At 42.1% G+C, this 13,919-nt stretch overlaps 1 protein-coding gene across 2 annotated transcripts in view; it reads right to left on the reverse strand.

The window, feature by feature from the left end:
* GLT1D1 (glycosyltransferase 1 domain containing 1) overlaps nt 1-13,919 on the reverse strand; it is a 115,378-nt gene that overhangs the window by 26,080 nt on the left and 75,379 nt on the right. For both annotated transcript variants that reach the window (XM_068990133.1, XM_068990132.1), the window contains 2 exons: nt 7,586-7,629; nt 4,772-4,892 (listed from right to left, as the gene is read on the reverse strand). In XM_068990133.1, the coding sequence (XP_068846234.1) occupies nt 4,772-4,892; nt 7,586-7,629 (165 nt within the window). The remainder of the gene's footprint in view (nt 1-4,771; nt 4,893-7,585; nt 7,630-13,919) is intronic.

Below are 13,919 nucleotides of genomic sequence, written 5' to 3' on the forward strand. Positions count from 1 at the left end.
AAACAAGGGCTTCCCAGGTGGCACTAGTGGTTAAGAACCCACCAGTCAACGGAGAATATGGAAGAGAACTGGGCTGATCCTCGGATTGGGAAGAATTTCTGGAGGAGGTTATGGCAACCTACTCCAGAATTCTTGCCTGAAGAATCCCATTGACAGGGGAGGCTGGTGGGTTACAGTCCACAAGGTCGAAAAGAGTGGAACACAACTGAAGAGATTTAGCAAGAACCCATGCATGACAAAACAATGCTAATTCTGAAAGGTCAAAAGATCCCCTCCCTCCAAAGTGAGATGCACTTATTCTGTGATTAACCACTTTGGGTCTTTGAATTGATTCAAATGAAATCCACCCTCCACGGCTTCTCTAAAATCAGTTTCATTCAAAACCCTCATCCCAAAGGTTATTTTGGAGTTTTCAAAAGGAACACAGGGTCGGCATCTGAAAGCAGACGGAATTACTCAGAGCTGCCTTTCCTTTGAAGTAAATGAGATCTGACAGCAATTCATCTGCAATGAAACGCTGTATGTGCTGGCTACAAAATCATTCCCCAAATCCACTTTGCCCTTTCTTAAGAAGGTGTGGGAGAGGAAATGTGTATTTACATACAAAGGAGCGATTCAGCAAGGCTTGAGGACTGGTACTCTAAGAATGTACATTTTAAAAGCTAATATGAAGAGTACAATGTACTGCTCCAGTAACACTACTTGAAAGCTGATTTTAAACCACAAAGGAGATTAATGCTAATCATTAAGCTCAGATTGAGATATTGAGGCATTCAACATCTGGCTGAAGAAGAACATGTCACAAATCCAGGCTCTGTGCTCTAAAAGCTTCCGAACACAAGAATTATAGGCGTCAGTATATAGCTTCTACCCCAGCCTACAGTATTTTATTTTTTTATGTTTGCTTTTTTAAATGATGCCACATTTGCAGAGAATATTAGGCATACAACATCAGTCATTTCTTAAGTTTATGGAGCATGATTGTTTTTTCCTGCTTTAATTATTTACCATGACCTCTGAAACATCAAAATTCACAAATTGTACCTTTGGTCAGTAAATTCAACTAGTGTTCAAATGAATAAATGGATGTTACAAACACTTACAATACAATAATAGCATCACTCTAATTAAGTACACCCTAAAGTAAAACACTAGGGTTATGAGAATGCAGACGTGAAACGTGATTCAAAGACTCGGAGGACCGATGGCCAAACATTTCCTTTTCTGCAGGGGGTAGAAATAGATTTAAGGGATTCAAGGGATTAGATTCAAAGGGAATAGATTCAAGGCATTAGATCTGACAGAGTGCCTAAAGAACTATGACGGAGGTTCGTGACATTGTACAGGAGGCAGTGATCAAGACCATCCCCAAGAAAAAGAAATGCAAAAAGGCAAAATGGCTGTCTGAGGAGGTCTTACAAATAGCTGTGAAAAGAAGAGAAGCAAAAGGCAAAGGAGAAAAGGAAAGATATACCTCTCTGAATGCAGAGTTCCAAAGAATAGCAAGGAGAGATAAGAAAGCCTTCCTCAGTGATCAGTGCAAAGAAACAGAGGAAAACAACAGAACGGGAAAGACTAGAGATCTCTTCAAGAAAACGAGAGATACCAAGGGAACATTTCATGCAAAGATGGGCTCAATAAAGGACAGACATGGTATGGACCTAACAGAAGCAGAAGATATTAAGAAGAGGTGGCAAGAATACACAGAAGAACTATACAAAAAAGATCTTCATGACCTAGATAATCATGATGGTGTGATCAGTCAGCTAGAGCCAGACATCCTGGAATGTGAAGTCAAGTGGGCCTTAGGAAGCATCACTACCAACAAAGCTAATGGAAGTGATGGAATTCCAGTTGAGCTATTTCAAATCTTAAAAGATGATGCTATGAAAGTGCTGCACTCAATATGCCAGCAAATTTGGGAAGCTCAGCAGCAGCTACAGGACTGAAAAACATGAGTTTTCATTCCAATCTCAAAGAAAGGCAAGAATGCTTAAACTACCACACAATTGTACTCATCTCACATGCCAGCAAAGTGACGTTCAAAATTCTCCAAGCCAGGCTTCAACAGTACATGAACCGTGAACTTCCAGCTGTTCAAGCTGGATTTAGAAAAGGCAGAGGAGCCAGAGACCAAATTACCAACATCCATTGGATCATCCGAAAAAGGGAAAGAGTGCCAGAAAAACATCTACTTCTGCTTTATTGACTATGCCAAAGCCTTCGACTGTGTGGATCACAATAAACTGGAAAACTCTTCAAGAGATGGGAATACCAGACCACCTGACCTGCCTCCTGAGAAATCTGTATGCAGGTCAAGAAGCAATAGTTAGAACTGCACATGGAACAACAGACTGGTTCCAAACCAGGAAAGGAGTACATCAAGGTTATATATTGTCACCCTGTTTATTTAACTTATATGCAGAGTACATCATTCGAAATGCTGGACTGGATGAAGCACAAGCTGGAATCAAGATTGCCAGGAGAAATATCAATAACCTCAGATATGCAAATGATACCACTCTAATGGCAGAAAGTGAAGAACTAAAGAGCCTCTTGATCAAAGTGAAAGAGGGGAGTGAAAAAGTTGGCTTCAAACTCAACATTCAGAAAACGAAGATCATGGCATCTGGTCCCATCACTTCATGGCAAACAGATAAGGAAACAGTGAGAGACTTTTTTTGGGCTCCAAAATTACTGCAGATGGTGAGTGCAGCCATGAAATTAAAAGACGTTTGCTGCTTGGAAGAAAAGTCATGCCCAACCTAGACAGCATATGAAAAAGCAGAGACATTACTTTGTCAACAAAGGTCCATCTGGTCAAAACTGATTTTTCCAGTGGTCATGTATGGATGTGAGAGTTGGACTATAAAGAAAGCTGTGTACTGAAGAATTGATGCTTTTGAACTGTGGTGTTAGAGGAGACAGACTCTTGAGAGTCCCTTGGACTGCAAGGAGATCCAACCAGTCAATCCTAAAGGAAATCAGTCCTGAATATTCATTGGAAGGACTGATGCTGAAGCTGAAACTCCAAAACTTTGGCCGCCAGATGGGACGAACTGACTCACTCATATCAGGGAAAAGGCCCTGATGCTGGGAATGATTGAAGGCAGGAGAAGGGAGTGACAGAAGATGAGGTGGTTGGATGGCATCACTGACTCATGGACATGAGTTTGAGTAAACTCCGGGAGTTGGTGATGGACAGGGAGGCCTGGCTTGCTGTACTGCAAGGGGTCGCAAAGAGTTGGACACTACTGAATGACTGAACTGAACTGAACAGGGGGTTTTATCAAGTGCTAATCCATAGGACTTCTGTGGCATCCATTGTCTGTAAGGCATGTGTAAAGAACTATAGGAAATTCCATACATCCAATGGCTTGTGATTTAGGGATATGAAGACAACTCAGCACTGAAAGCTGGTTATGACAGGACAGATGGCATCTCCTCTTTACTAATATCACTCTTAAAGGAACCCAGCATGCCATGAACCAACAGCAAAATAAAAGAAAGCAAAAACCCTTCTGTATTAAGTGCACACTGGTGATGACCTCAAGTCACTAGCACAAAGCCGTTAAGATACCTGGGTAAGGGAATTCCCTGATGGCCCAGCGGTTGGCACTCAGCACTTTCACTACTGTGGGCCCAGGGTTTAATCCCTGGTCAGGGAACTAAGATCCCTGAAGTTCCAGGGCGCGGCCAAAAAAAGCAGAAAAAGTTTTAAACAATATCCAGGTTGGGACTTTCCTGGCAGTCCAGTGGTTAAGACTCCATTTTATCAATGCAGGGAACACAGTTTCAATCCCTGGTCAGAGAACTAAGATCTCACATGCCATGCTGCACAGCCAAACAAATATTTTTTAAGATACCAAAAAAAAAAAAAAAAAAAAGATATCCTGTGTAAACACCCAATTATGGAAAACGCTCAGTAAGAAGAGACTGCAAAGGGCTTCAAGGTTGGATTAAGTCCTCTACCCAAGAGTTGATACAGTCAAACTAGAACCTGCCAGGTTTTCAAGAGCAGGGGCTTATTTCAATGCAGAAAACTCCAGCAATGGACTGCAAGGTTGTGCTGGGATGTGCATATTTAGCCCAAGTAGAGTAGTATGCAATTTTCCTTTTCTTTTTGGCTGCGCAGCACGGTGGTGTGTGCAATCTTAGTTCCCCAACCAGGAGTTGAACCCTCGTCCCCTGCAGGGGAAGGTATAATCTTAACCACTGGGCAACCAGCAAAGTCCAGGAAGCGATTTTTTCAGAGCTGAGCACTAGATGGAGAGATTCGGTCCACCCTCATTCCCACCCTCCTGTGCATCTGTAACCACTCCTCTGTTACCACACCCACCCCCTGTGCACAAGCCCATCCCTTTCTTATCCCCTCAATTCTGGGATCATTGCACACACTGAAAAGAGGGAGAAGAAATCAAGACAAAAGAAGGCTTCCTACAAAACACACCTTTATCCACATCCTGTCCCAGCCCTTCATAGTCTCCGTCACCTTCCCACTGAAGCTACTTGGTGAGTCAGAGAGGCGACGCTATCCTAGTTTTATTTCATTTTGTCACTGGCAAGGAAAAATGGCAAGGAGAAATAAAATAGTATTTTTAAATCCCAGCTAGAACTTCAAAACTACTTTAGAAGTCCCAAAGAGACGCCGCTGTGCTTGTTAGCTTTAAGAAGCACACAGCTTTATTGACAAATGCATCACCTCCACAACTAAGAAAAGGGGTGATCGACAATTTCATATTTCCACTCTCGGGGCTCGTTAGATCATTACCTCCAGAATTGCGGCTGACATGCCTTCAGAGACAGAGCTATTCACCAGCGCGAAGCAATTCTTCATGACAGCATGGAGGTCTTCCTGAGCCATCTCCCTGATCAGTCGTACCCCAGGGCTCCTGAAACAACAGGGAGCAGAGAGCATCTACGGCCGGGAATCTTACAGGGAGAGGCTGGGAGGAAAGATGACAATTTTGGAGAAATATCTTAGATCACCAGGGAAGCATGATTGATAAAGGGTTCAGTACAGAAAACCATACTGGAGTGAGAATCCGTTCTATTTCCATCCCTGATAAGGGAGGGAGGAAGCCTGTGAACACAGCTGCTTCCATCCTGAATCCTTCTGACCAACAAGACACATGATTCTCAGATACTGGACGTCAGAGATGTGGCTCTTGACATTTTTCTCTGAATGATTTAGAAAACAAACCTTTCCTAATAATGCAGCCTTTTTCCCAATGCTTTTTTTTAAAATATGACATAATTTTTATTTTTTTTTAATTTTTTATTTTACTTTACAATACTGTATTGGTTTTGCCATACATCAACATGAATCCGCCATGGGTGTACATGAATTCCCAATCCTGAACCCCCCTCCCACCTCCCTCCCTGTACTATCTCTCTGGGTCATCCCAGTGCACCAGCCCCAAGCATCCGGTATGCTACATCGAACCTAGACTGGCGATTCGTTTCTTACATGATTATTATACATGTTTCAATGCCATTCTCCCAAATCATCCCACCCTCTTCCTCTCCCACAGAGTCCAAAAGTCTGTTCTATACATCTGTGTCTCTTTTGCTGTCTCACATACAGGGTTATCGTTACCATCTTTCTAAATTCCATATATATGTGTTAGTATACTGTATTGGTGTTTTTCTTTCTGGCTTCCATCACTCTGTATAATCAGCTCCAGTTTCATCCACCTCATTAGAACTGATTCAAATGTATACTTTTTAATGGCTGAGTAATACTCCATTGTGTATATGTACCACAGCTTTCTTATCCATTCATCTGCTGACGGACATCTAGGTTGCTTCCATGTCCTGGCTATTATAAACAGTCCCAGTGCTTTTTAAAAGATACTCAAAGAGGGTGAGTACCCCTGGTGGTCCAGTGGCTAAGATTCCATGCTCCCAATGCAGGGAGTCTGGGTTCAATCCCTGGTCAGGGAACTAAAGCCCACATGCCACAACTAAGACCGAGTTCAGTCAAATAAATAAATAAAAATAAATATTAGAAAAGATACTCAAAGAGATAATCATAGATGTATCATAAACAGAGAGAAATAGAAATAGTAAAACCAAGAGTGTAATACACCTTTGTCACAGAGATTTTGCTTGTTTTATTTTTCTCACTTGATAGTATGGACATTCTTCCCCATTCCGCCAACCCTCTCCAGTCTCACGGTTTTGAGGTTATCATTTCACGTAACTGGTTATACTTTTACATACATGCATTCTGTATCTGTGAGCAATAGAAAGACACCTGATTGCATATGGGGGTGAAATCAGTGTTTCCCAGTCCTCCGGGGTGGTGGAGTGGCCAGGAGGAGGAGCTGGGATCCTGGGAGGGTGAGGATATACACATAACGGGGGGCTGACCCGCATGGGAGAGGATCCTTCTGGCTCTGGTCCTGCCCCATCTCCCCACTTGGAACATGGAAAGTGATGTGTGAGTTCTACAGCTACAGTCATCCTAGAAATGGAAGTCACAGGTAGGGAGCACAGGAAAGAGAGACAGGAGACAACGTCTCTGAAGTCTTACTTGGTCCTGGACCAATGACATCCGATTTTTCTGATGTGAGCAGTTAAAACCCCTGGGTGTGTAAGCCAGCATTGTTGGGTCTCTGTGGTTGCTGTTTAGTCGCTAAGTCGTGTCTGACTGTTTTGGGACCTCGTGGACTGTAGCCAACCAGGCTCCTCTGTCCATGGGATTTTCCAGGTAAGAATGCTGGAGTGAGTTGCCATTTCCTCCTCCAGGGGATCTTCCTGGCCCAGGGATCAAACTTGCATCTCCTGCACTGGCAGGAGGATTCTTTACCACTGAGCCACCAGGGAAGCCCTGATCTCTGTTACGGGCAGACAAACGCAATTGATAGCAAAGACCCTGGCAAATTGCTTTCCAGAGGAATGGCTGCGATTTTCACCCTCACCCGCAGATTTTTAGTTAGGTTTTTTTTTTTTTTTTTTCGGTTTTGACCCATGAGGTAAGGGACAATTATAACCTCAAAGTGGGTTTCCTGGGCATTTCCTGACCTAGCGAGGTTGTATGTCTTCACACGTGCATCCATGCGACTGCTCCCTAGGGAATTGCTGATGCTCCCAGCATGTCAGCTTCCAGGGTTGTCAATCGGGAAAGGAATAGCACCCAGATTCTCACAGGATCATCATGAGATTAAAGGAGGAATTATTAATGAAGTGCTGGGAACAGAGCCTGGGACACGGTGAATGCTGGGAACAGGGATTATTTATCAGTCACTAGGCTTCCTCTCCTGCAAAAAACCTGTTCACTCCCTATGCTTCTCTGTCTCTTTTTTAAAAAATGTATTTCATCATGTCACTCAGCATGTGGGACCTCAGTTCCCTGTTGCTTCAGTCATGTCCGACTCTTTGTGACCCCATGGACTGTAGCCCACCAGGCTCCTCTGTCTACGGGATTCTCCAGGCAAGGATACTGGAGTGGGTTGCCATGCCCTCCTCCAGGGCATCTGCAGGTTCTTTACCATTCCCTGACCAGGGATCAAGCCCGAATCCTCTGCATTGGAAGCTTGGCGTTTTAACTGCTGGGCCACCAGGGAACTCCCATACTTACCTCTTTACTTTGGCTTTCACTTCCCTTGTGAAGACTGGATCGACCTGAAAATTGACACAGGTGAATTTTAGGAAAAGCCAGAAATGAATCTAAGTCTCAAGAGAATTGCAGATCATGGCAACAGAGCCAGACGTAACAACTCAGAAAAGGAAAAAGTAAATCCAATACAAAAGAATACCCCGGAGTCCAGCTACTGCAAAGTAATAAGGAAAAGAAGCACTTGAGAGAAAATATAAAGACACAGACACATGCAGCTGTCCTTCAGTATCCACCGCTCCAGGAGCCCCTCAGATATCAAATGCTGTGGATGCTCAAGTTCTTTATATAAAATGGTATAGTATTTACATCTAACTGAAACACATCCTCCTGTATACTTTAAATCATTTCTGGATTACTTACAGTACTAATATAAATGCAATGTAAATAGGTGCCAATGCACAGCAAATTGAAGTTTTGCTTTTTGGAACTTTCTGGAATCTCTCTTCCTGAATACTTTCAGTCCATGGTTGGCTGCATCTGAGAATACAGAACCTGATGACACACAGGGCCAACTGCATTCCTGTTTCCTGTTTGGTCTATAAGCTAAGAGCCTGGTGAAGCTCCAGGTATGGGATGTCAAGAATTATCCACCCAACTCAAGGTCCTAAAACAGAAGTCATTTACAGTCAAGGGGAAATCTGACAAAAACATAATACTTCAATGAAAGTTTTGCCTAGTTGATTACAGTGGTGGATTTTGTCATAAAACCTTTGAGGTAGAAGGAGTTAGAACCCTTGGTAGATCTAAAATAAAAGATCTGACTGAATTAACATTTTATTTTTAACAGGGAGCCTTTCCAGACACACAATGTTAAAGCAAAGGCACGCCCATGGGCTGATACATGGAAAAACAAGTGGGGTCTTGTCCATACAATGAAATATTATTCAGCCAACAAAACGGAATGAAGTACTGATTTATGCTACAGCAGGGGGGAACCTTGAAAACATGATGCTAAGTGAAAGAAGTCAGACGCAAAAGGCCCTAAATTGTGACTCTTTTTATACGAAATGTCCAGAACAGACAAATCTATAAAGAAAGAGAGTAGGTTAGTTGCTAGGCACCGGGAAGTGAGGAGAATGGGAGTGACTGCTAACGGGTCTGGGGTTTTGGGGAGATGATAAAAATGCCCCCAAACTAGATAGGGGTGATGACTGCAAAACTTTGTATTAAATACTTTAAAATGGTGCATTGTATGACATACAAATTATATTTCCATTTTTAAAAAGCCAGGTCCAACCTTTTAATTAGTTACAATGTAATACTCTTGAGTCTGCACTTCACTCCTCTTTCATATCTAGAGGAAATACGTCCTATGAGACGGGTGCCATGTTTTTTTTAAGATTTATTTATTGGCTATGGTGGGTCTCCTTTGCTGTATGTGGGCTTTCTCTAGTTGTGGAGATTGAGGGCTCCTCTCTAGTTATGGGGCATGGGCTTCTCATTGAAGTGGCTTCTCTTGTTGAGGAGTACAGGCTCCAGGCATACAAGCTTCAGTAGTTGTGGCTCACGGGACTAGTTGCTCTGTGACATGTGAGATGTTCCCAGACCAGGGATTGAACCAGTATCTCTTGCATTGCAAGTCAGATTCTCAACCACTGGACTACTAGTGGAGCTCCCAGGCACCCTGTTTCATCCCATTGTATCCCTGGTAGTCACTATGTTTGCTAAATTAATGCAAACATTAATAGCAATGTTTCTTAAACTGATCTCTTATACCAACATTTTGATTCCACATGCTTTTAAGAAAACTCATATGTAGATGTCCAGACTGAGTAGGGCTCTGGAGACAGACCACCTGGGTCAAATCCTTCCCAAACTAATTTCTAGCCACATGGCCATGTGCACATTAATGGATCTCTCTGGGCTTCAGGCTCCTCATGCGTAAGAAGAGAATGATAACAGCACTGTGGGACTGTTGGGAGGATCAAATAGTTAAAACACATTCAGTGGTTACAACTTTTTCTGAAACACAGTAACTGTTGCAGATTGCAGCACTAATACAAAAATATCTATACACTTCATCTCAAATGTGTACTTTCCCAGTGACACTGCCATATTTCTCAGCAAGACACCTGCACACTTGAAGGTCATCACAGAATCCACAGAAAACACACCTTTTTCCTGACCATCAGAAGCCAAACTAATGTACTCTTTATGCACAATGACCTCTTCTCAGGTAAATTTACTTCCTGAAGTACCAAGAGGGTCTTTACAGATAACTTTCCACCTGTCATAGGGTCCCTACAAGCCTATTAGGATGAAGCTGCAGTGCATGTTTATCGCATCTGTTTCATCCGACTGCAAACTATTAAAATGAAACAATCAGTAGATAGGTTTTCCCCTGCATCCCTCCCCAGGTTTTATTAACAATGAATACAATTTTAAAATAACTGAGAAAATATTCTTAAACTTAGGCAAGTGTAAGACAAAATTCTGAACATGTCTTCAGACATAGAGGTAGATGAGGGTGTAAGCACATTTTACAAATACAGTGTCTGCCAGCTCTTCCTGTTACTGCAGATGAGTTTAGAAGTGAAGGCAGATTCAATTTCTATTCTCATTCACACCTCACCAGTAGGTATCAGGAATTACAAACCAAGTCGACTTAATGAATATGATGATATCCCTAGAGTTTGTCATACTGAAATAATTTTGTGCTTTCCAAAAACTTCATTTTGGTTTCCTCTGGCAAGGAAATGCTGTGTGTGTGTGTATGTGTGGTAGAGCCCAGATCCTTTAAACTATTCATATGCCGAAGATGTATCCCAAAGAACCAGTAACGCAAAGTTCACTCATTTCCCTGAGGTCATGACATCACTTTGATGGTGGACACAGCAAATCTGGGGGTATAACAAATGGAAATTATTCCTAGATTTTTTAAAAGCTTAATATACTTTAACAGCAAACTTGCAGGAACAGTAGAGAAGACACACACCACTAGACACATGTATGTAAAGCAACTCAAAAGTGTACTGAACAGATGGAACCTACCATATGATTAAAATATTGCAAAGACCATTTAGTTGCCATCAACAAGAAACGTACTTGTTTTAAATATCATATGATACTGTTTATATTTGGAATTTTTTAAATGATGTAAATGAAATTACTCACAAAACAGAAATAGACTCACTGACAAAAAAAAAAACAAACTTATGGTTACCAAAGGGGAAAGGCGTGGAGAGAGGGATATATTAAGAGCAGTCATGTCTGAGTCTTTGCGACCCCATGGACTATATAGTCCCTGGAATTCTCTAGGCCAGAATACTGAAATGGGTAGCCTTTCCCTTATCCAGCAGATCTTCCCAACTCAGGGATCAAACTGGGGTCTCCTGCATTGCAGGCGGATTCTTTACCAACTGAGCTATCAGGGAAGCCTAACACACAAACACTACTGTATATAAAACTGATAAACAATCGGTCTTACTGTATAGCACACGGAACAATACTTAATCTATAATGGAAAAGAACCTTTAAAAGAATATATTTAATGTGTGTTTGTGTGAGTGTGTTAGTTGCTCAATTGTGTCCAATTCTTTGCAACCCCATGGATTGTACCCTACCAGGCTCCTCTGTCCATGAAATTCTCCAGGCAAGAATAGTGGAGTGGGTTGCCATTCCATTCTCCATGGCATCTTCCTGATCCAGGGATTAAACCCTGTACTACAGGCAGTGCAGCGTCTGAGCCACCAGGGAAATGTATGTGTGTGTGTGTGTGTGTGTGTGTGTGTGTGTGTGTGTGTGTGTGTGTGTGTACCTGAATCACTTAATCTATTATGAAAAAGGACCTAAAAAAGAATATATATATATATAAAACTGAATCACTGTTCTGTACACCTCCTGAAATACAACTTTGTAAATCAACTATATTTCAATAAAATTTTTTTTGCCACTTAATTTTTTTAATTGGAGGATAATTGCTTTACAGAATTTTTGTGGTTTTCTGTCTTATATCAGCAAGAATCAGTCATCAGTTTAGTTCAGTTCAGTCGCTCAGTCGTGTCCAACTCTTTGCAATCCCATGAATTGCAGCACGCCAGGCCTCCCTGTCCATCACCAACTGCCGGAGTCCACTCAAACTCACATCCATCGAGTCGGTGATGCCATCCAGCCATCTCAACCTCTGTCTTCCCCTTCTCCTCTTGCCCTCAATCCCTCCCAGCAACAGAGTCTTTTCCAGTGAGTCAACTCTCCCCATGAGGTGTCCAAAGTACTGGAGTTTCAGCTTTAGCATCATTCCTTCCAAAGAACACCCAGGACTGATCTCCTTTAGAATGGATGGTTAGATCTCCTTGCAGTCCAAGGGACTCTCAAGAGTCTTCTCCAACACCACAGTTCAAAAGCATCAATTCTTCGGCGCTCAGCTTTCTTCACAGTCCAACTCTCACATCCATACATGACCACTGAAAAAACCATAGCCTTGACTAGATGGACCTTTGTTGGCAAAGTAATATCTCTGCTTTTGAATATGCTGTCTAGGTTGGTCATAACTTTCCTTTCAAGGAGTAAGCGTCTTTTAATTTCATGGCTGCAATCACCATCTGCAGTGATTTTGGAGCTCAGAAAAACAAAATCAGCCACTGTTTCCACTGTTTCCCCACCTATTTCCCATAAAGTGATGGGATCAGATGCCATGATCTTCATTTTCTGAATGTTGAGCTTTAAGCCAACTTTTTCACTCTCCTCTTTCACTTTCATCAAGAGGCTTTTTACGAGCCATGGGTACACCCAGATCAATAAAAAAAATTTTTTAAGACACTTGTTTTAAGAAAATCCAAATGCTGGCAATATTTTAACAGGTTTATTGTTATAAAATTCAACTTCTGAAATTTGCTTCCTGAAACATTCTGACCTGTGTTAATGTCTCTGCTTTTAATACTATTCTCAAACAAATGGAAATGGAAAAATTGCGACCCCTGATTTCTGCCCCCTATTTTTCCACTCAAAATCACACAGGTAGCTTTTGGCCCCATGGGGGAAAAGTGTAACATTTAGAACTATCAAACAAGAAGATTTTTTTTTTTTTTAAGAATGCTTTCTGTCCTAGTAGGGTCTTAGGGATATTCTCGGTGTATGCAACATGCTGGGTTAATGTCCTTCGGCATAACTGTGACACATTTGGCATGAATCGCCCACAGACTGGTGTCTTCTAAAAAGACAACCAGATGCCTCACTTGTCTCTTGCCAAGCATGGAGAGCTGCGCTCTGTAGATGCAGATCTGTACGGAAGATGGGTCTTTGGGACGCTAGTTCACCATCTTTTCAGTCTGCTGGCCTTCCAAAATAAAGTTGCTATTTCTTGCCCCAACAACTCGTTTCTTGATTTATTGGCCTATTGTGCAGCAGGCAGTATGAACTCGGACTCAGTAACATTTACTCTCCACTTCTCACCTCTCTCCTAATTACATGTCTTTTTCTCCACCAGGAAGGCCAACCTCAATCCTTAAAATCCATTCATCCCCCACTGCACAGGCAAATGTTCCCTCTCTGAGAAACTTTGTCTGATCGTCCAAACAGGAAGTAAAGTCTCCCTCAAACTTTTCTACCACCTCCTATAAAACATGGACCTACTTTTTTTGGTACTTGTTGGGTATTTGTCCAACTCTTCTCCTTATTCTTCATTTTCCTCCCAAGGTCATGCTAGTTCTATGCTGGATAATATTTGCTAAATGAATGACTTCCAACTGGTTCTATCTTTCTGTTTCCCACTTTTGATTTTTTTCACTTAAATTATCCTAAGCCATTCAATTACATTATAACCCTAATATCTCATCATGAAAAGGTAAACAATTTCATGAAAGCCTTCTTTTGGCATTACATATGAATTTTGACTAGCTCAGTCAGTAAAGAATCTGCCTGCAGCGCAGGAGACCCAGGTTCAATCCCTGGATTGGGAAGATCCCCTGGAGAAAGAAATGGCAACACACTCCAGTATCCTTGCCTGGAAAATCTCATGGACAGGGGAGCTTGGTGGGCTGCAGTCCATGGGGTCGCAAAGAGTCAGGCACGATTGAGCAACTAACAAACTAACACTTGCTTATGAATTTTGATGAGGCTTCCCTGGTGGCTCAGCGGAAAGAATCCCACTGCAATGCAGGAGGCCCAGCTTCAATTCCTTGGAGAAGGAAATGGCAATCCACTCCAGTATTCTTGTCTGAGGAATCTCATGGACAGAGGCGCCTGGCAGGCTACAGTCTATGGGATCGTAAGAATCAGACATGACTTAGCAACTAAACAACTACCACCATGAATTCTGACATATATGTTTTACTTATGATAATTTTTAGTTACAAAT

This window comes from Capricornis sumatraensis, chromosome 17 (genome assembly GCF_032405125.1).
Source record: "Capricornis sumatraensis isolate serow.1 chromosome 17, serow.2, whole genome shotgun sequence".
NCBI lineage: Eukaryota > Metazoa > Chordata > Mammalia > Artiodactyla > Bovidae > Capricornis > Capricornis sumatraensis.